The following is a 26,837-nucleotide window of genomic DNA, read 5'->3' as shown; positions in this document are numbered from 1 at the left end:
AAAACGAGAAAAAATCTGTTTCAAGGGCCATAACTCCTACAACAGGCAACAAATCATTTTGAAAATTTCAGTGAAAGTCCGTCTCCGGATGGTGAAAAATATAACTCCATCAGAACTTTGCTAAATTCAACGGTTTTTGAGTTAAAAAAAACTGTATTTCAAACCCTATGTTCTATTTTTAGTAACAGATCGAAAACCCAAACGATCATTTTGTGTAGGATACTCTAAGGAACAATCATTTTATATTTTATTCAAATCCAATCAGTAGTTTCGTCAGAGGAGATGTTTGAAGAATTTATTAACGACGAGTAAAATTTCATTTCCTCTTAAGTAATTCTAGAGCGCGAACATTAGCACATGATATCACTGAACAGAACAGGACAACCTCTGATGGAATCAGATATGATATATATATGTATATATTGGGAATTATATGTTACATGGCGTGGCAGCATCAGTATACCGTTGTTCCATCGAAAACGCTTAACAGTTACACCACGTAATAATATTCACGCCCAAGACTTACGTTCTGAGTATCATCCGCTTATTGAAAGCTATTTTTGTACATCTGAGTCTGCCGAGTAGTTTGGAGAGCAAAATTTAGTGCAATAGAATTCATAGCAGCAGAGAAGGGATTTAAAACCCATTGAGGAGGAAACGACCAAATCTGTATCAGATATAAGTTTGATATTGTTTTTGCAACCGTTTAAGTTCGCCTGACTTTTAAGTTATTAAACTAGTTACAGTTTAGTGTGATAAAAAAATTCTTCAGTTTGGTCGAATTTTTAGTTTGTATGATACATTGCTGTTTTTTATAGAATGAAAAGTTGTTGTTTTTCCTTTCGATGCTTATTTCAAGACTTTCAGTTTACCGATGCACCTAGTCCATGGTCAAAGTTTCATAGGAAGCCTGGGTTGTTAATTTAGTCTTAGGTGTCTGTGTGTACTCTATAAATCAAGTTGTTGTTATTTACGGTATTTGTTTTCTTAATCCCTGGATCACGAAAATCTTGTTTATTGTCATAATAGTGGTTTCCTTACTTTTAATTTCACAATCATTTCAACGGCAGTCTTCCATATCCATATCCATAAACATAAACCCATTGCAGTTAATTCTATTAAAAATGCAATTTTCGTGAAATCCTCTCTATGCAAGTGATAGTGATAAAATCGTAACTTATCTAAATATCGCATTATAAATATTAAATAACTATCCCTTTTGTAAGAAAATTCATGGGTTCTTAGATACCTATTGTTTTCGATTTTGTGTCCGTCATGATTGGGTGATGGGTATTACGCGGATTTCATTCTCTGGATTAATTTTTATAGTTTTAAAGGAATGAATATATTGGGTCAATAATATGATAATTTTATTTATATATTACCAATAGGCAGTGTCATCATAAGTAGATAGGTAACCTGAAGGAGTGGATCTTTGCAAAAATCCAACATAAAATATTTTAATATTTGATTTTCCATAGAGGCAATGGAGCCTTGTCGGGGCCTTCCAGGGTAAGTAAGGAAACGTCATTCAAGTTATAGTTTATGAAATAAATGTATCCTCCAACATTATATATAGTTTATCGGTATATTGCCGATTTAAATACTACTTTTTGTATAAAAATCATTGTTACTTTCAGTTTTCAGTTTTTATTCTTTTTATTTCGTATGTTGTATGTGGTTTCTGTTACTGTTTTTTTTTCTTTTTTCATTGTTACCGTTGTTATACCTGATTTTAATTATGCAACCGCGAAATATTCCCTTACAACTCATTGTGGCTAACTTAATATTTATTCAAAATGTCGAATATGGCGGCTACTTTGGGTTTGGATAACAAGTGAGCTAAAAATGTTAGTGTTGTTCTTAGTATGAAGATATTTGAGAATGGTGGAGTTGGACAGGACATCCTATTTGCATTCAATTATAAAAGGAATCGACAAATAGATCTATATTCAAATTTGTCACTGGTGTGTCTCGAAAAATCTAGAGTTCTTGACCAGGTTCCGGATTGCATGTTTTCTGAAAAGATTGCATTTAAGCAGATGAAGTTGGGATTTCAGCGGATCTGATTAATTCTTATTCAATGAGAGTTGTAATTGAGATACAATATTTTATTGCTCAAGCTGACACTAATACAAAATTCATTCATTTTGGTCCAAAGATGAAATGGTCATAATAATTGTCTTTCCACTGAGTAAAAATTCTAGCTCCTTTTTTATTATTGTAATTTGATTTCGATTTCAACATTAAGACTTTATCTCGTTGCATTACGAAGTTAATTTATAAGCCCTTAAATTACGTTCTTGTTTTACATTACGATTATGAAGTTTTACATATTTTGCAGTTTGACATCGATAAATTTAACAATAACACTTTGAAGATTAGTCTAGGAAAGGCAAAGGGAAAAACAATGATGATTATAAGAAGTTTTTGTTCGTTTTTATTCTAGAAGAAGATAAATTATAATCAAAACTCATCAAGTAAAACCTGATCTACGGCTGCTAACAGTTTATCACGGGACCCACTGATTTTAAGCCCTTAAAATGTATTTTATTGGCCGTAACTGGAAACTCAGTATAATTTAAGAAATGTGAAGAGTAACGCATCGGCATATTAGAGTAAATCAACGCAGAGCCTCTGCTTAAATTCTAAAAGAAAAACAGCATGGTTATGTTACAGTAAAAAGAACAATAAATTTAAAATTGTTGATGCAAAACAAAGAGAGACACAATTTTGCCATCCGATATCTTTTTGGCACATATTTAGTGGGATTTAATTTTTAAATCGGAAATATTTTAATTCAAGGACAACACAAAAATGTTGCTAATGATCGATGATCTGAAATTTCATTGAAAACAGAGAATAATAAAATATGATAACGATAATAAAAACGCGTTAGTCGAAAGCAAGATATTCGTTTAAAAATATTTGTTTCCATTTAACTTTTCATAATAACCGAATTATTTATCATGAGTTATTCCATTTCTATTTCCATTGTTTAATACCTATTTTGTTTGTTCATGGGGTTGGATTGTTTATCGAGCAAATCAGTACTGCATTTTCAGCCACCTTTATAACAATCATTTGCGATTCAATATGTCGCCAAAAATATTCACAGATTTTCTTTCAGTATAATTGAAAGCTACAAAACTACTAAATCATGGAACGCCTTTCGAACTTCACAAGATTTTAGCACCCAATAAAGACGATATAATAAAGAAAAATTCCCAACTATGTTAGAACTGGCAAATTTGGGAAGCAAATATTTGGTCCTTTCCCTCCGCGGGACTCAAACTCGTACTGCTGTGACATCTATGGCCTAGCTGGCCGAGTGGTCTAGGGCGCTACACTTTGTGTAGGCGGTGTTGCCATAAATTTCACAGCGGCTATAGCCTAGCTGGCCGTATGGTCAAGGGCGCTGGACTTTGTGCAGGCGGTGTAGCCATAGATGTCACAGCGCTACGAGTAGCCTAGCTGGCCGAGTAGTCAAGGGCGCTGGACTTTGTGCAGGCGGTGTTGCCATAGATGTCACAGCGCTGCCCGAGTGGTCTAGGGGGCTGGACTTTGTGCAGGCGCTGTTGCCATAGATGTCACAGCGGTACGAGTCTAGTCCCGCGGAGGGAACGACCGAAAATATCCATCGCAAATTTGACAGTTCTAACATCGTTGGGAATTTCCAGACCCTTCTATAAGTTTACATATCTTCCCTGTATCAATTTGATATCTGATCCGATGTAGGGAACAGATATATAACAGAATTAAGCAAGAAAGTATTTCCATAAAAATTATTTCTTTCAATGGCTGGGTTACAAACATCAAATATCTTTAACTGACTTTACGTCAGTCAAACGTCTTTTTCCCTATTCTTAAAGATCACACTTTCGGCTTTACATTGATTTATAGATATTTGACATAATTTCAGAAATAATTTCAAAATCCTGCCAGGACGAATTCTTCTGAAATAAAATTTCAGTTTGGAAGCGGATTTTCATTGATATATTGCTTTGATTTCAAACGAAGTAAAATCAATTCTTTCTGGTAAATTTCTGTCTAATAATTATAGACATTTTCTAAAATCTTCTATTGAATAGTTAATTTTGACACTAAAAGAATCATGCGTAGTTTGTGCGTTTTCATTGATAAATTCAAGTAACAATTTAGTTTAGAGCATACCGCTGAAGATAGCACCCACTAATGAAAGACGCACATACACAGGAAGCAGCCCTGAAAAAGATTTTTACGCAAATTAAATTCAAGCAGACATTTTATCACAAACATACCATACGCAGGGACGTTCAGACGCCCTGACAAAAATGTGTTTACCAACCACAAATGTCTGCCATCAACCATCATGAATAATGTGTGTTCCATTTCGTCAAAACAATTTCAGTAGATATCGGGTTTCCATGGCACTTCCTTGGCACCAGTGTTTGATACTGAAAATCAGGAGGATCACGCCGTGTTAAGCGAATCAGCATGAATGCACCATACATACAAGCACTATTGTGGAAAAGTAAAAAAAAAAAAGAGAAATTTTTTTTTATTTCAGATAGTTCAGAAAAACTTCCAGTTTCCCAGAAAATCCAGTTATCACAAATTTACTCATGAAACGAAACACCGGAAACACATAAATAGTCTTATCAGGGACTTGTATTCTCAGTAGTCATATATTAATTAGTAAATACAGCAGTTTTGATAAAGTCTGAAATGTTTGACCCCTAACTTTGTGACGTCACATCCTTGTCACACCCATGTATCACATGGCTAAATTTTATCACACTCATTTATCTCATTACTTGTCAGATTCTTTTTCATTACGTTGCGGGGTTTCTCGGACAGATTGTGTATACTTAAATACACTCTCTATTTAAAAACAAATTATGAGTGTATATTAACTGGCAAAATCTGTACCACCTTTGATCAATGTTAGCTCTCGGGCCAGGCACCCTTATGCTAATAAAGGCATCTCGTTATGATATAGAATGTGATACGGATTTCGCCATGTATGGTTATGGTTAATATGCATGAGCAAACATGATATTGTATAAAAATAGGGTACTTTAAAGTATGCCAAATTTAAATTGTAGTTCCATATAGTAGCCTTAAAATATATGCTTAAAATACATCTATCATCTTATGTTTTATCATATTACAGGTTCCTGAAAAAATTCATTTGTTTGCTTGTATCTGTACACCTATCAGTTCAAGTCTGTGACGATAATATAAACCACGCACAGTATTATGGCGGATCTATGAGTTTTGAAATAAAGAAGGCTGATCATGATTACCAGGTAAAATTATAGTTAAACTCTGACTGTTAACAGGTCGATACTTGAAATACTATGAAATAATTATTTAATTGTTTTAATTAACAGTTTATAAATTGTAAAAAAAAGTTCATTTCCATTTTCTGTGATAAATTCAATTTCAGTCTCTTACGAATCAACACTATTATTTTAATTCCATCTACTAAAATGGAAATTTGGGGCGTTGCTAGGTAATTTGATGTAGTGACATTTCTTGCTCAAATCTGTTTTGTATTAGCCAATCTTCAATGTGAAAAAAACGCATAATATAGCGATTTGCAAAGTCTCTGTTTTTCTAAATTTATGTTCTATTTATTGGGGTGATTTATTTTTTTGATTTGTTGAAATGTCGGTGATCTCTGAAAGTATTTACTAAGTACTATTTTTGTTTAAGATTATACGGTTGCATTTCTTCATATCCGTTCTTTTTTTTTTCATCATATACTTTGAAGTGGCAAAGCATGAAATAATTTTAAAACAGTAAATGTTTACGTCTAAGAATGTATGGAACTGGCAAGATATTTTTAAATGGTAATGATAATTTTTTCGGATATCTACGTTCGATTATCAAAACTTTTCGTTTTTGATGTACGTGTAGTTTATTTTTGTTGTCTTACAAAATTATGTTGTTATCAGTTTAACAAGTCAGTAGTACTGGTAAGTAAAGGAACTACCTAATAAATAGCAATTTATAGAGTGGTAGTGAATGTTTAACCCGTTAGGCTTTTGTTATAAAATATCCTAACATACTTAGTTATTTTATATTTAGTCTAGGTAATGTTTTCTTTTTAATGACGCCTATTCCAAAAATTGGGAAGTTTTCAGAATAAACGTAATTAAATGAGAGTAGAACAAAGGGTTTTTACGGTTGCAACACCTGAGTTAAATAATTTTGAAACAACCTTTGTTTTCAACATCTTTTAAAAAAAAAATTTTAAGAATGTGTTCACAGATTGAGTAAACCATTCAAATTGCTCCCGTCAGGTTAACTAACAATATGGTGACGTCAATCAGACGGATTTTAAAAATGAAATCTTTATTGTTGAATTTCCATCGCCGAAAACAGTTTTATCACAAAAGGTTTGTCACATTTAGCAATTTTGTACGCATTTTAGACAATTATAAAAAGTCCGGAGATTTCTAAAGAAAGTCTGGTATCGCATGAGTTGAGTTCATATTAAAAGACTTTTACATTTTGATGCACTCATATAACCTTACTCTGAAAATATGACACATTTTAATTACCTTTAAATGTAGTATTAGTACACCAAACAGTTATTATTCATGAACCAGAAAGATACTATAAACGAACGAGTAATAACTCGTTTAATTCCTTTCTATTCAATTCAAACAGTTAAAACGAACTCCCGGCAGTCATTCCATCACCACCACCCCCAAAAAAAACAAAAAACAAAAAACAACCGTAACGCCTTCATGAATCAAAGTATTGTGACGTTGTCAGTGCTTACGACTTATTTTACGCTTAAGATGTTCTGTGAAATCGACCCAGTTGCTTATGTATAATTTGTATGAATGATATTGCAGTTACATGTAGATAAAGCAGGGAAATCATACTTTTATGTAACCTTGCCGTTATACACAGACCTCTTGTATCGCGCTAGACTTCTTAAAATAAGGCTTCTATGACACGGTTATGTTGCTGATCGATTGCAGTCATTACTACAAAAATTTTATGGTCGTCATCATGAACTCATTGATTATTACGGGTGTATCAATATGCACCATGAAAACTGATTTGTTCAACGAGTCATAGTTTTCCTTTCCTCTTTCGTCTACCTTGAACTTGACATTTCATGAGCAACTCGGCGGGTGTTACTTGAAAAGCAGTAAAACATTGAAAGAATTACATTCTTAAAATACCGGTACACCTGGTCCATGCTCCCATTTTTAGTGGAGTCCGAGTCCATGTTGCTCATTTACTTGCTTTTGATTCCCACCAGAATCTTGGTTCTCTTGATTACTGTTTTACACAGTTTGCATGATGAAATTAAGTTAAACCTTATTAACCTACAGGATGAAATGAGGTTTTAGTTGGAATAAGATAATATTTTGTATGGGGTGCCTCTAAAGACTAGACAGGGAAATTAAATACATGAAATAACCAAAATAACACATAGAACTAAAGTAAATGAGTAGACCCGGCCGCGGTAACAATCGGGATCATGGACCAGGTGTATCGGTATGGAAGTGTCCTTTGCTTAACATTTTTCTGACAATTCTAGCAAGTCACCAGGTATTTATAAAATCCATCTTAAGATATTAATCAAATTTTAGAAACCATTTGGGCATATATGTTGCTTCATGTTGAATTGCTGTTTTTACTTACATGTTGTAATTTCATCTTTAACTTGACAAACCTTCCCCACAAATTTCAAGATATATTTTGAAGCTCGTGGGTTGGAATTATATATTTTTATTATATTGAGTTCTTATTTTCACTTATTTGTTTTTCTTATCTTCTGTACTGTTTTAACTACCGATTTTACCAATTTTGACTGGTGGTAATCTTATGCTGACCATTTGAGTTAAAATATACCGAAAATAATGAACCGTTACGGAAGCGGAGGACCTGACACTGAAAAAAATTGTTAACCCCACCTTCACGTAGAAATGCCTGTACCAAATCAGGACCATTTAAGTGGCTTCAAGCTTTCTGGTTTTTACCCTGATATTTTCATTCAGAATTTTCTTTTGACTTTTCCTCTTGACTACTGCCATGATTTTAGATTTCAGTTCGGTAGTTTTGTCATTGAACTATGTAATTTGTCTTTGAACTATTTTATCCTTTTCAATTGTAGGCGAAGATTAAAATACTTACTGCGTGGAAAATTGGACATGGACCATGTGGAAGCACGTGTGATTATAGTGACATTGGAAAGTGGACAAATCTAACCAGAACAAGTTTACTAAATAAATATTGCGACACTTTTCTAGGTACATGGACGGGTGAAAAAGCTACTTTAGGAGTTGACGAACAAAATAAGGTTTATATGAACAAAACCACTGAGGTGAGAAATTCTATCTTAGAGAAGGTGCAACTGCTGAATAGGGGCCTACAATGGGAAATGGAGCAAGCTGAGGTTACAGTAAAGGTGCCATTGGATACTAAATATATTGACATGAAGTAAGAAGCTTTTTCTTATTTTTACTTTGTTTAAAACGAATAACAACTTTGCAACTATGACGATAACAAGATCCATTGATACAGTTCTTGAAATGATAAAATGACACACTCTTTGAACATTGTCAAGTGTACATTTTGGAAGAAATAATATCGAGTTGACTGAGAAAATCTCATTTTGGTCATTGTTCAAAAGAGCACATTAAATCATTAAACAATAACTAATGTATGGACTAATCAATTACACAGTGATTCACGTTAACAAACCTTTTAAGCAACAATTCTAAACACTAACTGGGTGTGCAAAACCATAAAAAGAAAACACTGTTGTAAAAAGAATACGTTCACCTTTGATTGTAAAAGATGCTTTGTAAAAAAGTTTTTTTTTATTAACAATTGATCGTTTCGATTTAAATATTTGACAATTGCACTATTCTTGTGAAATATTCGTTTCAATATTGTATATTGATTGCCTATCTATCAATACTCATATTTTTCTGTTTTGCGTCATATATTCAGAATAACAATTTGAATGCTTAAGGTTTGAAGGAAAGTACTGGGTCCAAGCAACAAAACCTGTCGGCAAAAAAGAGTGGTTTCTACAAACTAAGATCAAAACCTCAATCAGAAGTGATACAGGCATGAGCAATCGCAGTCCAGTTCTTCAAATCAAGCCATATTACAGGTAAAGGACGTATGAAAATAAAGATATATGGCAATTTACTTGAGAACGAAAAAAGTTTTGATTATTTCAGCTTCATCCTTGTATATCCTATAAATATTTTTAGTAAAATAAATTGGTATTTGGGAGCATTTGATCAAAATAAGCTCATATTTTGGACTAGTTCTATGGTGATTTTTTTTTTTATCAATTTTTAATTTGTCTATTTCGGACAATTATCCACCAATTTCGCATTATTTACTCTATTTACATCATGATACTTTGTTGAATTGAGTTATGTCCCCGAAGTGTAAATTGTGACGGGGTCCCTCTATAACTCGTGATCTGCATTATTGTTGTATTCTATTACTAGATTACTACGGAGCACCATGTCACTGATGTGTGTGTGTGTGTGTTTTTTTTTTTGTCGGAGTTCATATTTCTATGTCTTTAGTTTTTGTGTGACGTATTGTTTTCCTCAACTTTAGTTTTCTTATGTAATCTTTTTTGTTTGGTTCGTTACATTGTGTAAGTAGATCTTCTTTGTTTCCTGTTTTCACGTTCAGACCATTTTATTTTAGATTTTGACGTTTTTAATTATCCCACTGCTGACATTTCGCTATTTGTTTGCCAAAACTTGTTGTTTTACTCGAAAAAATATCCATGTTTTTGTTTATTCAATGAAATAAAAAAAACAATCAGTGATTTTATTGTATCAAAAATGTTTTTGGAAAAAGCTTTGACATATTTTTTATGGGAAACCCAGCTTTCGAAAGCCGAATTACCCTATTTAAAATTGATTTGGTGATTTACAGATTCAAGTTGGGTAACACAACAATAGTGAACATCACTTACATTGACCAGGACAATGATGTCGTCAGATGCAACAAGGCAGGAATAGGCACTAGTAATGGCATAGATGAGGCTAAAGGACTGTCAATGAATGAGGTAGTTATAAAAATCCTTAGAGATATTGTAACAAGTAATACTGCTTTGTTTTTGTGCACTCAACAATTCATTTCCTCTCTTCTATAACAAAAATGTCAATGCACTTTGAATAAGACTCTTTCGTTGATAAAATTACACGAGTAAAATTTTAGTGGTAGTTAATTGCAGGTTTTAAGCGGTTTGGCTAAATGTGAATTGTTTTCTTTCATTAATAGTCTGCAATTTAAAAAAATGCATACATTGCAATTACTTGTTTATATTACACTGTAGCAAAACGAGCATATTTGTTTCGAAGGTAACAAGTAAAACAATTAGGTGATTTTTAGGGTGAGTGTTCAATAACGTTTGAAAGTTCCTCTGCTAATGGTTACACGGATGGAGACACTGGTATCATTCTCATTGACGTGCTTGACTTCAATAGAGAAGACATTACTTTAAGCAGCGGAAACTATACTACTATATATCCTGCCTTAAATTCTCGTGCTGCCTCACTTTCTACCATTCCATTGCAGGTAAGGTGTATAGTTTGACGATCATTGTCATTAATTTAAAACTTTTCTTGTTTCATGTATATTTAAAAAGTAAGTAAATTTATACATTTTAACGAAACAAATACCACTTTCTAAAAAGTTAAATTGAACATTTCTTTGTTCATATCTAATTTATCAATTTTTAGTTCTACTTTGAAGTCGTAGAAAGGCTTTTCCCACCAGCCTTTATAGACCCAACACCTCCAGATAGACAACTGTTTGAAATATATGTAGGTGCCATGTTTAGTGTTGAAGTTTTTGCTACACCAACCGATGATACCGAGTAAGTTTTAGCATTAAATCAATCAATTATAAAATCATGTATTGCTATACACGTTTTCCAAATAGTGTATTTTTTTAGAAAAGTATTTTTTGCATATTTATAATTATACTATTTTCGAACTTTTTCCATCAGGCAACGAAAAAAGTTCAAATTTGATAATTTTGATAACTTACTTATTTTCTTCCTTCATTTAATCATCGATGGTAACATCATTCCCTTTATATGTTTCATGAACGGTTGTAACCATTCCTGATTGATCGATATTTGGTATCCGTTTAAACCAAAGACTTCCATCGGCCATAGATAGATTCTATCTTCTTTAAAGAGCAGCATATTGGGTATTTTTGAAAGGTGCAGGAACTGCTCATCCTTTCGGTGGTAACGTTTCATTTCAGTTCATTTGTGTTGTATGTTGAACTTATAGTGTTTGGTCCAAACAGTTTATCTTGCTATCGATTCTTATTCAATTTATAAATAAAGTAAGAGGTTTGGCAATGACATAACTTTTAATCTTCAGCACATGTAATGCAATATTAAATAGGACTAGTGTTGTCTTAAAGAAATTATGGTTGTTCAACAAATCTTCATATAGCGATGAAAACGTTATTTTAACATATCCGTTTTCTTTACAGACATGTGATAATTGACCAATTCCTATTCACAAGACGTGATGGTATAATGGTCAATAAAAGTGAGATGGTTAACAGAACCGAAATAGGACCAAGGGTCCGGAGTCTAGAAATGACATGGACACCTCTTCCATCGGAAATTGGCAAACATTTATTGTGTGCTTTTGTCATTGATACACAGGGGTAATTGATTATGCTATGACCAAAAAAAATCCAAACCGTTTTAACATACCCAACAACGTTATTGAATAAAGGTATTAAAGTCTCTAATTTCCGGAAAAACCAAATTTAAATTATTCCGCAAGTGTTTTAAGTGTTTTAAGTGTTAATTGTGAATTTGGAGACTTGAACCATAAAAACACAGGAAACATTAGGTTTTCTGAAAATTCTTGCATCATAAAATTACGTGAAAATATAAAGCGGTTTCTAGGGAGTAAACAAAGTTTCCTGGATGTAAATGTGTCCGAAAACAAACAAAAGTTACATTTCTCAGCAGGTTTTTTGTTAAATTTACAATTGTAACATCATTGCGACGTCATTACAAAAATGAACTAAAACCACAGAAGATTCTTTTTCCTAAAATGTATGTATAATACTATGTTTCCAACATTTTTTGCGTTACGTCAACCGAGATTCGACATTTCTGGCCATAACATATCCGGTAGCCTTATGTCCCTACATCTAACTTATTTTTATTTCCCTGAACCTTGGACTAAATTTTATTCTTAATTAATTCTGGGCATAACAAATGTCAATACACAAATAAAAATGACAAAGAAAAAATGTTCTGTAATTCTGATTAATCAATCTAGTTTTAAATTGCCCTTTGTTTTTATATTTAAACATTTTAAATAAGGGCACGTGTACAAAGAGTTTTAGCGAATAGGCTTTCCATTAACATGGTTCCATTTTTTTCTGTCTGAGATAGCTGGTGAATTTTACAAATGCATTGCTATAGTAAAATCTATTTAATGTTTGTAACCTGCATAACATAAGCTTTTAATTAGTATGTTTGAGTTTCATATTCAATTTTTAGTGTCTCTAACAATTTTCTTGTCAATTCTTTAAAGGTACTTCACGTTTTGTCGAGGCGACTACGAATAAGAAATTGTTGTCGGTCAAAATAAAACAAGTCGGAGCAAAAACATTGAATATTTTCTTTATTTCTTTATTTCCATTCTTATCACTCCATTAACTCCAGAGGAAACACAAAAACCCGAAGTATGTATTCAGCTTAGAAAATTTCCGATTATGTATTTCCGATGTGTGGTCGCATAACCTGAAGCTTAATATGAATAAACGTGATCTTAAGACAGGTAAATCAAATTTGAACAGCGTTTTCATTGGAACTTATTTAATGTACATCACAAAAGGGGGAAGTTAACCAGTAAAACTAACGGTTGTCTTATAACGCACAGAAATGAAAATCCATAAGCTATCACAGATAGGATGATAAAAGTTGTGAAAGTGTCATTACTGATATTCCAATAAATGCTTAATTCCAGTAAAGAAAAATAAAGTGTGAAGTAGGTAGTAAGTATCAAAATACCAAGTCTCGTTTTTTAAAGTTCGTCGTAAATAGGGTTTTAGCTCTAGGCTCAAAGGTGATTTTTTTCAATGTAAATCTTGTATCGTGAGTTTCTTAATCGTCCTAGGTTTGCATAAACTAGTTCGTTAAAGGTTTAAAAAAATACCAAATAACTTTGGGGCTACTAATTTAAACTACTAGAATATCAAAACGAATGTTTCGCCGAAATAGAGATATTACAAATAAAAATAAAGTCGTCAAACGAAGTGTTTTTGGTATTATTATTATTATTATTATCATTATTATTCTGATGAAGATAAAGATATCTTGGCTATTTCTCCAACATCGCTCATTCGCAAACTTTGCTAAATAATCAAGCATGCTCGGTAGTCTGCAAATAGACTTTTAAAATAGCTGCCGAATTCAAAATGGCCACCAAAACAGAAACCGAATTTTTTTTTAAATCTAGAAAATTAGAGGAACTATATAATTGCATGAAAATAACTCAAATAGCTGTTTTTGACTTGCTGACATCGCATGCGTTATATTATTTTTGTAGAAAGCAGGCGTTTTTTTCTAAATGTTCGGAAAAAATCGACAAAATTTCAACATTGTTTGATTTCGATGAACATTGGTATGTATAGTAAAAATGACATCCTAAATTTAATGGTGGCTTCAGATTTTGAAAGAAAGCCGCCATTTTGAAAAAAATGGCCGTCAAAATCGGCAAAATTTCAACATCATTGGATTTCAACGAAATTTGATTTCTGAGATAAGGCAAAAACAATATGTGTTTACTGTCACTTGCTGTGTGGAGTCGGTAGGTCGTTTTTTGGGGAGGGAGGGGGTGGGGGAGTACAACTCTAGATTGTTTCCTAAAGAGCTTCATAGAGAGAAACAGAAGGCACTATAATGGTGCACATACTTGTCCATCAGCTAGTTTCCTTTTTAAATTGCTGACAGTGTTGGCACTGGAGGCCGCCATTGTTATATATTGTCAACTTTCCTTTCATCTGTGCCAACATCCCTTCGGCTCCTGCGTATGGAGTGTTCATATCACAACTCATACGTTATGCCAGAGCTTGCCGAAACTACGCAGACATTTTGTATCGCGCTAGAACTCTAACAAATAGGCTTCTGGAACAGGGTTATGTTGCTACAAGATTGAAGTCGTCGCTACAGACGTTTTATGGTCGTAATCATGAACTCGTGGATCGTTATGGTGTATCCATCAGCACCATGAAAACTGATTTATTCAACGGGTCATAGTTTTCCTTTCCTCGTTTGTCTACCCCGGACTTGAATTTATATGAGCAACTCGGCGGGTGTTTCTAGAAAAGCAGAGGACGCTTACCCTACCGGTGCACCTAGTTCATGTTCCCAGTTTTTAGGTGAGTACGAGTTACTCATTTACTTTTGTTACTTTGTATGTATGATTTTAGTTACTTTATGTTCTTTGTTGTGTATGTCTGTTTTCCATGTCTGGTCTTTGTCCCTGGATTACATTCTTTTGATTACCGTTATAACTTTGGTTCCCTTGATTACTCTTATACGATAAATATAGGTACCGGTGACGGAAAAGTTGAGAATTTCTGGAATTTAAGAAAATTGCCGATACAAAAGTTAGGGTCGCGGCGATAAAATGAGGATCGGTCGGGTGACCGTAAATACACATATATATATATTTTTGCCTAAACAGTGTTTTCTAAATTCAATGGCGGCTTCAGAATTTGCCTGAATTACAACTGTTTGCCCGTTTCGGCGACTTGTGTTTTTCTTGCAAACACAGTAGTACTTTTTTTTATCTTAATTTGCTCTTTCAATGTGTTTATTTGTTTCAGAAATGATTCGCCGTTACATTGCTTTTCCATTACGGTCAAAAGTAAGTTTGAAAGCTTTTTATAGAAACTGCTCTCATTGAGAACGTATATTTTAGAGGAAGGATATTTCTTAGTTACACCATGGATGTATAATATCTAAACATTATACTTCCATGGTTACACTAATGTTCGACAAAATTATAAAAGTTAACTAAACTGAACAATTTCATATTAAATGTTTTAAAGATTAAGTCAAACTGGGATTTGTAGTTCGTTGTCAATCGTTTATAAAATTTTAATAGCTAGGTAATAAAGACACGTCACAGCAAAATTAAAACAAACAAACAAAAAACAAAACAAAACAAAAAAAAATACATGACAATGTCATTTTGCAGTTGAAAATTGTTTTAATAAGGAACTGGAGAATATAATACTAACCATACCTTTTACTTGAATTTACAACATAAACAATTAAACATTAGGAATCTGGATAATAGTATTAATTAGAATTATCTTTAAATTTTATCTATATTAGAGTTCTCACCAAAGCCAGTTATTCCTTTGCTGGTAAGTAGATTGATTAATTTTCGCAATGTGTGTCTATTTTGCTTAACGCTTCTCGTCACTTAGATATTTGAACAGATATCAAATTTGGTGTTATAATTAGATATTTATATTTCGTTAATGAAGATATGTTACCTTTACAAACATGTATGTCTTCCACCGTTCCAAATTTCAAAAGAGTATAACTCCAAAAACATTAATATGCACAACTACTAATATTTTCCTAACTATCTACAACATTTCATGCAATTTTGGTGCGCGTACAAATGTCTGACAGGCAGAGAGGCAAACAGGGCAAAGCTGGGGTAATACAATAACCCCATTTACCCAGACGACAACATATTTTATGGCCATCTAAAAATTGAGTTTTAAAAAATAAATACAAATTTCTGATTTTCAAATCCAGGGACAACCTTACTTCATACAATTTCCAACTGACAAGGATATTACATGCAAAGTGAATTCTGTCTGCAGATTCCCTATATATGCCAAAACGGAAAATCCGGGGTAAGTAATAGTGTTGACAGCTATTTACTTTTATTTGATGTAAAAAGAATCGGCTTCTATTTCATTATGATTATTACAAATATTGATTATTAAATCATAGAATAACTTATCGTCTTGAACTATGTTGCAACAATAATTAACGCAAGCAAGTCCACAAAGATTTCCCCTTGGATTCATACAACAGAAATTATATTCCACCATGCACAAATTCCCATAAAAAGGTTCATAAAAATACCTCAGCGGTTTAGGAGTAGTTGTGCTTACGGTGTTTAATTTTGTAAACCCTTAAGTTTGATTATCTCTCTTGAAAGTCCCCAAATAGTATAGATAATTATTATCTACATTTGAAGCTCGAGGTTTTTAAATGTTTATCTTGTGGCTTAAAAACAACAAATTCCTTACATGTCAAATGATGTTCAACCTGATTTTTTGTTTTCAGTGGAATAACAGCAATTTCTATAGTAAATTCTGAAATATACAGCATGCATAAAGCAGGTCCATTGATACCAGCTCCTTATACAGTAGGACAGAACGTATCGATGGTCGAGATCAGTTTCAAGGATCCCGATCATGGAATTAAAGAGTTCTGTGCCAGAGCAAGTGACAAGTAAGCTTAAGAAAATATCTGATTCCGCGTTACGATAGTCTTACTTTGTCTTCACATTTCTATAAATGACGTTTTCACAAGGAACTTTCGCAGATAAAAAACATGACAGCAACACCGCAAATGTCCCCGCTACAATGGAATTTAAGCATAATAATTAAATTCTGTTATTTCGGAGGGCCATAACAATGATAAAGGCTTATGATTGGCAGTGAATGGCCCCAGATTTAATATCAAAATATGCAATCGTATACAATGTAAAAACAAATCAAATGAATTCATACAACAATCATTTAAAATCTAATCATTGGTTACCGCTCAGTAACGGCAACCCAAAACACAAAAATGTCACTAGTCAATATTATCAAATCAAATTATTGGTTACCGCTCAATAATGGCAGCCCAAACAAACAATGTCACAAAGTCAATATTATATACAATGCACCGCAAGAATACACAAATGCTTGTTGACTACGCCGTGGCATGCACATCCACAAATCTCTAAATAGCGAATTATGTCTAAAACACCAATGTACTTAGCACATTTAGTTTAGCAGTTTATGCCAGTTTTTAATAAATTTCAAAACTAAGGATCAATAGCACAAAATGTCGTCAATCTAGTAATATTAGAAACAGGAATAGTATACATGTCCAAACATGACTTCATTAAGAATGCAAGACATTCATATACAAATTGTCGATCTTAAGTTAAAGTCTAAATACAAATTTCTTTTCCACATTTACCATCGGTCAAAGCTGAAAGTAGAAAAAGATAAACGTAGCAGTATCTATGATATAATACAAGCATATAAGATGTGGTTGGGAGAAGGAATTAAATTTCCCAAGCTCCTCCATCGCTACAAATCTTTATTACACTTCCATTGTGGACGTAAATCCTACTGACGTCCTTAATGAAGTAAGCACAGGGGAACTTCGGCACATAAAAACATGACAGCAGCACCGCAAACGTCCCTGCCATAATGGAAAGATAATCAAGGGAACCAAGGTTATAGTGGAAATCAAAAGAATGTAATCCAGGGACAAAGACCAGACATGGAAAACAGACATACACAACAAAGAACAAAAAGTAACTAAAATAATACAAACAAAGTAACAAAAGCAAATTAGCAAATTAAACTCTGTTATATAATACAATAACAGAAGAGAACGGGGAATAACTATTTTGTTCTACTTGTTCTCTTGTTAAAGGTTAAAGGTCTTTTTTGCAGAAACAAATTATCGCTAGCAATTTGAAGCATTTTTATCTCTAAAAAGAATGACCTAAATTAAAAAAAAAAACACATGCTTTATTATTCTTTTACTAATTGTAATCAAATAACTTTATACTATATAATAATTATTCGTCTAAATAAGAGTCAACAGTCACTCTTACGGGGTGATGGATCGTTAAAAACGATGTGAAACATAACAATAAATTAAATAAACGTCTAAATATGTTTAACATCTCCAAAAGATGGTAAAATTTACATAGAATATTTCGGATAACCGTTATCCTTCTTCAGGCTAAAAATGATAAAGTTCAAGATGAAACATAGATTCAGAAGCTGAATCACGTATGCTACGGGTTATTGTACCTTTATCAAAGGCACACATAAGCAAATGATAAGGAATTTGAATAAAAATAACAACGGGGGTGTTTCTCTCAAAAATAAGAAATGAACTAACTGTAGAAAACAATTGCGAAAAGTCAAAATATAGTAGTACGGCGTATTGATGCATAGCATGCAGTGCTTTACCAGCCTTAGAACAAGACATTTTTTTGTTGATTCCATCTGGAGAAGTTGTTTGTAATTTTTTCATCCAAAAAATTTCCTGAGATACTCTTTTACATTTTGACCAGTTTTTATTATGTTCTATGATTGTAACCACAATTTTGTGGATATCATCCTGGGTGTGTCCGGCAGATCTAAGATTGCGACTTAGAGGGAGGTCTGGTTTGTATTTGTAGTCACTGCGATGACCATTCATGCGCCTGTTGAAAGGTTGTTCTGTTTCGCCAACGTACTACATACCACATCGGCACGGGAGACGGTATATGGTATTTTCGGTTTTGTAAGTCACGTCGCAAAAAATGGTAAATTCCTTTCCAGTGCAGTAGCTTTTAAACGTTTTGGTGTGCAGTATCTAGGTACAGGTTTTACATCTTTTATCTCCACATGGTCGACACGCCGTACTACTATATTTTGATTTTTCTAAATTGTTTTCTACAGTTAATTCATTTCTTATTTTTTGATAAAAACACGCCCTTTGTTATGTTCATTCAGATTCCTTATCATTTGCTTATGTGTGCGTTTGATAAAGGTACAATCACCCATAACATACGTGATTCAGAGAGTAATCAAGGGAACCAAGGTTATAGCGGTAATCAAAAGAATGTAATCCAGGGACAAAGACCAGACATGGAAAACAGACAAACACAACAAAGAACATTACGTAACTAAAATCATACATACAAAGTAACAAAGGCAAACGAGCAACTCGGACTCCACTAAAAACTGGGAGCATGGACCAGGTGCATCGGTAGGGTAAGCGTCCTCTGCTTTTCTAGAAACACTCGCCGAGTTGCTCGTAAAAACTCAAGTCCGGGGTAGACAAACGAGGAAAGGAAAACTATGACCCGTTGAATAAATCAGTTTTCATGGTGCAGATGGACACACCATAACGATCCACGAGTTCATGATGACGACCATAAAACTTCTGTAGTGATGACTTCAATCTTGTAGCAACATAACCCAGCTTCTAAATCTATGTTCTGATTTTGAACTTCATTAGTTTTATGTTGAAGAAGGATATCGGGTTATATTCAATGTAAATTTTACCATCTTTTGGTGATGTTAAATATATTTAAACATTTATATATATATGTGTGCAAATGAAATTGTGTGGCCACATTCTTTCCAACTTTACAATAATAAGCACGAAGGTTTGAGGTTTATTTGTTTATTTTTTACTACTAAACAAAATAATCACGAAGAATAAGAGATATCCATACTACTAATGTCAAATATAGTTTTCGGTTAGGTAAATGACCTATTAAAAAGCTGAAAATGAAACTTATTCCTTCATTTCTTTTTTCTTTCTTTGGAAGCTCATTTCGATAACATTAAATCTTTTTACTATAAAAACTACACTGAGATACATTTTTTAAAAGTCTTTAAAACGAAGTAACCAATGAATTTCCCGATATGAATGGACCTGACCGAAGCCAAAAGGTTTCACTGTAAAAAGTGTAATAAAAAGTAATAACTCTGTAAATTTAACTTTATCACAAATATTGAAATTACAGCCAGGCAACGAAAGAACAATTGTTACATTGATTATGGATCAGTTGTTACAGATTTCTGTCGATGACGCATAATAGCTCGTATTAAGTGTTACAAGCAGAAAAAATATCAATTTACACTTTAGTGCCATTTTATATGTTAAGAAAATTTTTAGGCCTTGATTACCTCATGAAAGACAAGTTAGTCCAATAAAACTAATTATGTGTCAGTCTCTATAAGAAGCCGTGAGTGAAACATTGTATGAAAAATAAACACCATTTTGAAAGTTTAATTTTACTATTTGCACAGTCACAATTTTAAAAGAGACAAGACTTTCCGTATCATTTGGGTAAAATGGGTTCTAAGTTAATTGAAATGCACTGAAAATGAACATTTCAAGAGCTGATAATTCTGTCAAGAATCTCATTTTCTAACATTCTATTGAAAAATATCTGAACAAATCAAGTGATGCCGAGATCAAATAATGGTCTTTTCAAATAGAGAAAATATCCTTGAGTGAAATTATATTGTCAGATCGGTGAGGTTTGCATCTTTCTGATTTTTCACAAGTTGCCTGATTCTTACAAAAACTTACGCTTTAAAACACTTCTTATTTGATGCAATGAAATCCATTCACGATCAGTATACAATTAAACATGATTTAGTGTTGTAGGGATGAATCAACTATAAAGTGCACGAAAGTAAATGTTAAGCCATATGATCCGTGTTTGTCAACCCCGTGTCAAAACAGTGGTGAATGTATGGCCAGTGACGATGGAACATTTATTTGTATCTGTAATGCAGCAACAACGGGCACTTTTTGTGAAACCAGTAAGTTTAATTGTATCAATTGGGTTTCAACTACTTTACGAATGCATATAAGTATTTTGCCTTTTCAGCTCTCCAAACTTGATATGAATGTTCCTTGGAGTATCCTGTATAGAACTGATGCGGGAATTTTTTATTTGTCAAAAAACATGGCCACTGTTACTAAAAATAGAACATTGTAGTATTTCACATATATCCTCAAAACCGTTTGGTTTATTCAAAATTATGACACAAAGTTAAAGTGTTCAGCATGTTGAGATCTATCCGTGATTAAATTTTGGTTTTAATCTGTTCAGGCATGTTGGAGTCATTGCCCTTTTTCGACGCGTTTTTTTTTCAAAAATCTTCTCGACTGGCACTACTTGACTAATTGGAACCAAACCTGGTATGAATGCTTCTTCTTTCGCATATATCTCCAAAACTGTAAAGTTTAGCCAAATTCTTTCAATTGCTGAAATGATCCTTATAAGGCCTAGAAAAGTCTCCAATGGATCAAAGTTGTCTGATGACTCCTTGTAAGAATTATTGCCATTGAAAGGTGAAAAATGACTTTTTTTTAGTTTTCATCTAATATCTTGAAAACTACAATAGACAGAATCTTTCAATTGAAGTAGTGATCCTTATAATAAATCTTAACAAAGTCTTACTGGGTCTAAAATGTTGGACAGCTCCTTGTTAAATTTATTACACTTAAAATGCAAAAATTAACCTGGTGAGCGATTCAGGCTCCTGGGAGCTTCTTGTTTATTACAGAAATTAACTTTCCAGCCAGAATCCAGAATGCATTGAACTTTTTCTAATTGGTTTCGTTGTTTAAAGTAATATATGGGATTTTACTGCTTAAAAGACTGAATTGAGATATATCAAATTAAAATTATAGGTCGTTTGTACGTTTAATGCAATCAAAAGCTTAATAATTAGTCCTTCTTGTAACGCAATTTGTAAACCAAGAAACACCATCTGCATTAAGTATATTGATAAATGTATTATAAAGAACTGGAGAATGGCGACTGATTGCGAAAAAGCAAAGAACAAGACGTTCTAGTAGTTTTAAAATGAAATGTAATTGGATTGAACTTTCTTTGTTAAAACATAGACAATACTTTAACGAAATCAATATTTTATTTTGTACAAAAGAAAGACACTTAAGTATAAGTTACATTCAGACGTACCGTATAAAATAATTTCAAAAAAATATTTTGTTTCGTTCGTAATTGGTTTTCTTTTTTCGCACAGTGCGCGATAAATGTGATCCCAATCCTTGCAGGAACGGGGCTGAGTGTTTTAGTGGTTACTGCATATGCAAAGATGGAACAACGGGCATGACATGTGAAAATGGTGAGCTATTTTGAATAAATAAATGAAGATAAAATCTTTAATTTGTTTTAATGAAATATAATAATATGTAATTTCGAAGATCGGAAAGTTAATAGACACCTTTTAAAATGGGTAAAACATTTGTCTTAAAAGAAGTTTTTTTCTGAACTTAAAACCCTGTAAGTCTAATTCACTTAGTGACCAAACTAGTAAACTCAATGTTATTTTCATTTAACGCTTAGCAAAAGCAGTGTTTTCCTAAGATTTTGCATCTTCTAGGAATATATTCCTTTGACTCCCATTCGATTCTTGGTTCCTTTTATTACCTTTTTTGAAAAATAAACACTATCTTTCCAACTAATTCCGGAGACTTTAGATTGCAAAGGTAAACTAGGTCAAGTACATCTTAATTTCAATCCAAATTGGATTTAGAATAGGATTTCTGTTCATCTTAGGGTTTAAAATATGTTTAAGATATTTTTAACATTTCTAATATGATTGTTGCTTTTTCCATCATGTGAAACAATCAAGTCAGTAATATTTTGATAATTAGAAAGTGACAATTATGCAGACTGAAGTCAGGAAGTTATCATTACTCCTCTGCATGTATGTAAAGCTTTTCTTAGTTTTTAATCGTTTTTCAAGTCAATATTCGTATGTATTTCTAAGGCAGAGTCAACCAACTCTGTAATGATAAGCTCCTTTAATCTCAGTTTCCGCTATATAGATGGCGTGCTATCGTTAATCAATCCTAGTTTCGGGGACTTGATACATCGCATCTACCCCAAAGAACTTGACATAAAAGGATACAACAGACACTGTGAAGTCAGCCTCATAACTTGACCTACACTTAGAGATCGATAGTAGAGGAAAACTATTGACCAAACTTAAAGACAAACATGGTGACTTTTCATTCAGAATTGTCAACGTTCCTTTCATCTGTGGCAACATCCCTTCAACACCTGTGTATGGAGTTTTTATATCACTCATGAGTTTTCAACTCATACGTTATGCCAGAGCTTGCCGTAACTAAGCAGACTTTTTGTATTGCGCTAGACTTCTTACAGTTAGGCTTCTGGAACAGGGCTATGGTCGCCATCATGAACTCTTGGATCGTTATTGTGTATGAAAACTGATTTGTTCAACGTGTCATAGTTTTGCTTTCCTCTTTTGTCTTCCCTGGACTTGACTTTTTATGAGCAACTCGGCGGGTGTTTCTAGAAAAAGCGGAGGACGCTTACCTTACCTGTGCACCTGGTCCATGCTTCCAGTTTTCAGTGGAGTCCGTATTGTTCATTTTCTTTTGTTACTTTGTATGTATTATTTTAGTTACGTAATGTCCTTTGTTGTGTATGTCTGTTTTCCATTTTTGGTCTTGATTTCCGCTAGAACCTTGGTTCCCTTGATTACTCTTGAACTCTTGAAGTTAAGGCAAATGTTAAAAATTCTTAGTTTAGATAAATGGATAAGTCTTTTCAACAGTTCTAAGACTAAATATATTCATATGGTGTAAGTTGATTCTTCTTTTGGGTGTCACACTCACCTTTTGTAGGTTTGCAAAGAATTAAACGGAAATGATTAGCAATTTTTTTTTCAATTTTTTTTTTAAAAAGATAATAACTAGTATGTACTTGTAATCTGTACCACTCAAATTAGCCAGCAACGAATTTAACCTGAAACTATTCAATTACAACTTTAAATTCCGCATAATCAAAACCAAGAACAAAACTTTTAAAATTAATTTTATAATTATTTCAGGAAAGTTTTGACATATCACTGACACAATAATATTTTTTTTCGTTTTTTTTTAATTAAAAAGTAATGCCAGCTTATACTGCAAAATACGTTTAGAAGCATGAATAGGTGAATTTCAGACTTTAATATGATAATAGGCAGCTTGGATTCATTTTAAAATACGTTGTTTACAAATGTAATTTGTTAATTATAGATATTAAAATATTTTTTTCCATAACTGAACATGTTTTTGTGTATTGAAAAGTAAAATTGTCAGTGTGTGTGGGAATCAGGAAGTGAGTGAAGCATGGTGTAAAATAACCAACCAATCTGACCGTGTAATTTGATAATTTTACCATTAAAATAAAGGAACAAAGAAAAAAATCCAATATCATTTCAGCAAAATGAGTTTTAATCTCAATGAAATGCTCTGCAAATGAAAACTTTATTTCTGTCCAGTGGTGCAAAGATCAAACATTGGCCAACTCAAATAGAAAATATCTTTTAAAATTGCATGGTCAGATTGGTGGGTTTTACGTTCCACGTTTCAAATTTTCCCATTTTTTTCTTATTAATACAAAGAATTAAGTAACTGTCTTTGTAAGAATCATGCAAAATCTGAAAAATGTGATACACCTCAAAAAAGGCTACATATTTTTATTTTTGTAATTATGTTGTTTTATGGGTCTATACTATGAAATATGTAATTATTCATTCAAATCTGCCTGCACTTAGGAGATAACCGACATTGAAAATACAGTAGATTCTATTGTATTTGAGCGCCATTTACAGAGTTATCTCCCTTAATTTTAAAATCTACAGTGCATTCTATATATAATTTCCTAATCTCCTGAGAACACGGGTTATATGAAAAACCACATGTTTATTTCTGTTTACTATGACATTTCAAACAAAATATCAAAAATAAGAATATGTAGGCATTTTACCCATGAATCACATTTTGTATGATCCTTAGCTGGAGTGCTACTTAAACTAAATATTCTTTTGTAACGTATATGCTATGCAAAATTAAAATAATTAATTAAAATATTTCGATAAGCAATGTAATAGATTTTGATTTTATTTGAACCAAGAACTCAATTACACGTTAATATAACTGGTCTATTTGCATTCAGTACTAAATCAAAAAATCACCACTTAAATATTAAGAACTGTCATTTATTTGTTTCATGTTTGTTACACTTTTATAAATGATGTATCTATTTTTAAAACATAATTCATCAGTAAAAACAAAATTCAATCCTAATGTCAGAAACCAATGAAAATGCAAACCATACACGTACAGTTTGATCGTATGTCTTTAAATCTTGCACGATCAGGACAATATGCCTACCATACACATGACGTATGTTCTGAAACGTATATAAACCCGTGATTACTCTTTTACGTGTACACAACAATAAATTGTATATTTTTTGTTTTTTGTTTTTGTTTTTTGTTTTGCTAAAAATCTAGGTATTTCACAAATTATACCCTAAACATTTCAATGACCAAATTTTACATCAGGCTGCGATGGAGTTCATCAATTACATTAGTTTTTTATTCCAATCAAGACTTCAGTGAATGTGACGACTCAAGTTGTAACGGTGCAATATGTGCAGACAGACCAGGACATAATCCTAAGTTCGAATGTCTTTGTACAGATGTAAATATCGGAAACAATTGTAAAAGTAAGTTTATATATGTGTGATATCACATGGTTTGTATTTTCAATTTAGATCAATACGTCAAATACTGTGCGATCCATCTAATGTTCTTTTGATATATTACCAGGATATATCCATTTTATGCTGACCAATGCAAGAATATCATATTTAAAATGACTTTATACATGACCAGTATGAATTATCCGGTGTAACTTATATATATATATATAAAACATGCTCAGTCACAAATGCCTCTTTCTAACCACTTAACAAAGTTTTGTTTTGCTTTGTTCAAAAATGTGTACTAATTTTAACTCCCGTTTAACATAATGTTAATTTTTCCCTGTTACAGTCAATATAGCTTATTTTGTATCTTTTTTAGATGTGTCATTTCCATTTGTCGACTGCAGTGTTACGCCAAACCATCATCTTGAATGTGGTGAGTATACAAGCAATAAAAGACATTCATTTTTTGTGTCAACTGACTGATCAAATTAATAGTTTCGTACTAAGTCCAACTTTCCCCCGATTCGAACCGAACACGGATAGTCAATGCACTGTTATTCTAGTGAATATAATACTTAACTAAAATTTTATAGTTTTTTTGGGGATTTTTTTGGCTTTTTAACGCTTATTTTCTACCCTAAAATTGAAGCATCTGCTTTTTATACAAATTTATTTTTAGCTTTTACAATAGCAGGAGAAAATATCTGACCACAATAACATGACCAGTAAGTGATTGTTTTGTACCAGCAAACAATTGGTTTTTTTTTCAAATATGTGTTTACTCAGTGTGTTGCATATGATATCCAAATCAAGATTGAAGTAAAATCAACGGAAAGCATCGTGAGGATATATTCCAACCAAATGTTCTATTTGATTTAACCCTAATGGCTAATTGTCTGCTTTGGTAACCATGCAGAAATACATGTATCTATACACTGATTTTGGATATAAATGAGATCAAAATTCCTTTTGTTTAATGAAAAATATTGCTTTGCAATAAAAAAAGAACAAAACGAGTACACTTTATTTGTTCTATTTTTCTCAAAGAATTTGTATAATATGAGATACTCTTATCCCCGAAGTCCTGAAGTGTCTTAATATCCTTAGTAATACTAGTATACAAATATACATGCGTAATTAATGACAAGAAATTGTGTATTATATAATTATCTCCTTTATTTATAGAGTGAGATTTACAAAGATCACTTTCACATTTTCTTTGACGAACCGATGATAAAACTGGTTTCATATAATTATGATCATTAATTTATTTTTTATATTTATTTCTAACGTTTGTGTTAGCATAAGGAAGTAAAATTATTACAATGTTCATGGCTTGAATTATTTTATTGCAAATCATTTGATAAGTGAAAATGGACAGTCATCAAGTTAAAAATCGTTACTTAGCATAGACTTCTGAAAAAAAGTTTTCGTTTTGTTCCACGAAATCATTCATCAAAATGACCATTCCACTTATCT

The 26,837-nt window shown here is 32.5% G+C and overlaps 1 protein-coding gene across 3 annotated transcripts in view; it reads left to right on the top strand.

The window, feature by feature from the left end:
• Positions 1–1,419: 1,419 nt before the first annotated feature.
• The window catches only part of LOC148624949 (uncharacterized), a 189,631-nt gene continuing 164,213 nt past the window's right edge, over positions 1,420–26,837 (top strand). For all 3 annotated transcript variants that reach the window (XM_088568099.1, XM_088568098.1, XM_088568097.1), the window contains exons 1-16: positions 1,420–1,512; positions 5,156–5,291; positions 8,126–8,451; positions 8,990–9,133; positions 9,925–10,057; positions 10,384–10,569; positions 10,734–10,870; positions 11,503–11,682; positions 14,869–14,909; positions 15,383–15,414; positions 15,818–15,918; positions 16,358–16,525; positions 20,480–20,637; positions 21,871–21,972; positions 25,260–25,376; positions 25,735–25,791. In XM_088568099.1, coding sequence (XP_088424225.1) covers positions 1,487–1,512; positions 5,156–5,291; positions 8,126–8,451; positions 8,990–9,133; positions 9,925–10,057; positions 10,384–10,569; positions 10,734–10,870; positions 11,503–11,682; positions 14,869–14,909; positions 15,383–15,414; positions 15,818–15,918; positions 16,358–16,525; positions 20,480–20,637; positions 21,871–21,972; positions 25,260–25,376; positions 25,735–25,791 — 2,044 coding nt within the window. In that variant the 5' untranslated portion in view covers positions 1,420–1,486. The remainder of the gene's footprint in view (positions 1,513–5,155; positions 5,292–8,125; positions 8,452–8,989; positions 9,134–9,924; positions 10,058–10,383; positions 10,570–10,733; positions 10,871–11,502; positions 11,683–14,868; positions 14,910–15,382; positions 15,415–15,817; positions 15,919–16,357; positions 16,526–20,479; positions 20,638–21,870; positions 21,973–25,259; positions 25,377–25,734; positions 25,792–26,837) is intronic.

This window comes from Perna viridis, chromosome 2 (genome assembly GCF_037379345.1).
Source record: "Perna viridis isolate PV_CMFRI_1.1 ecotype Kerala chromosome 2, ASM3737934v1, whole genome shotgun sequence".
In the NCBI taxonomy this organism is placed as follows: Eukaryota; Metazoa; Mollusca; class Bivalvia; order Mytilida; family Mytilidae; genus Perna; species Perna viridis.
This window is presented reverse-complemented; position numbering and strand designations above follow the sequence as displayed.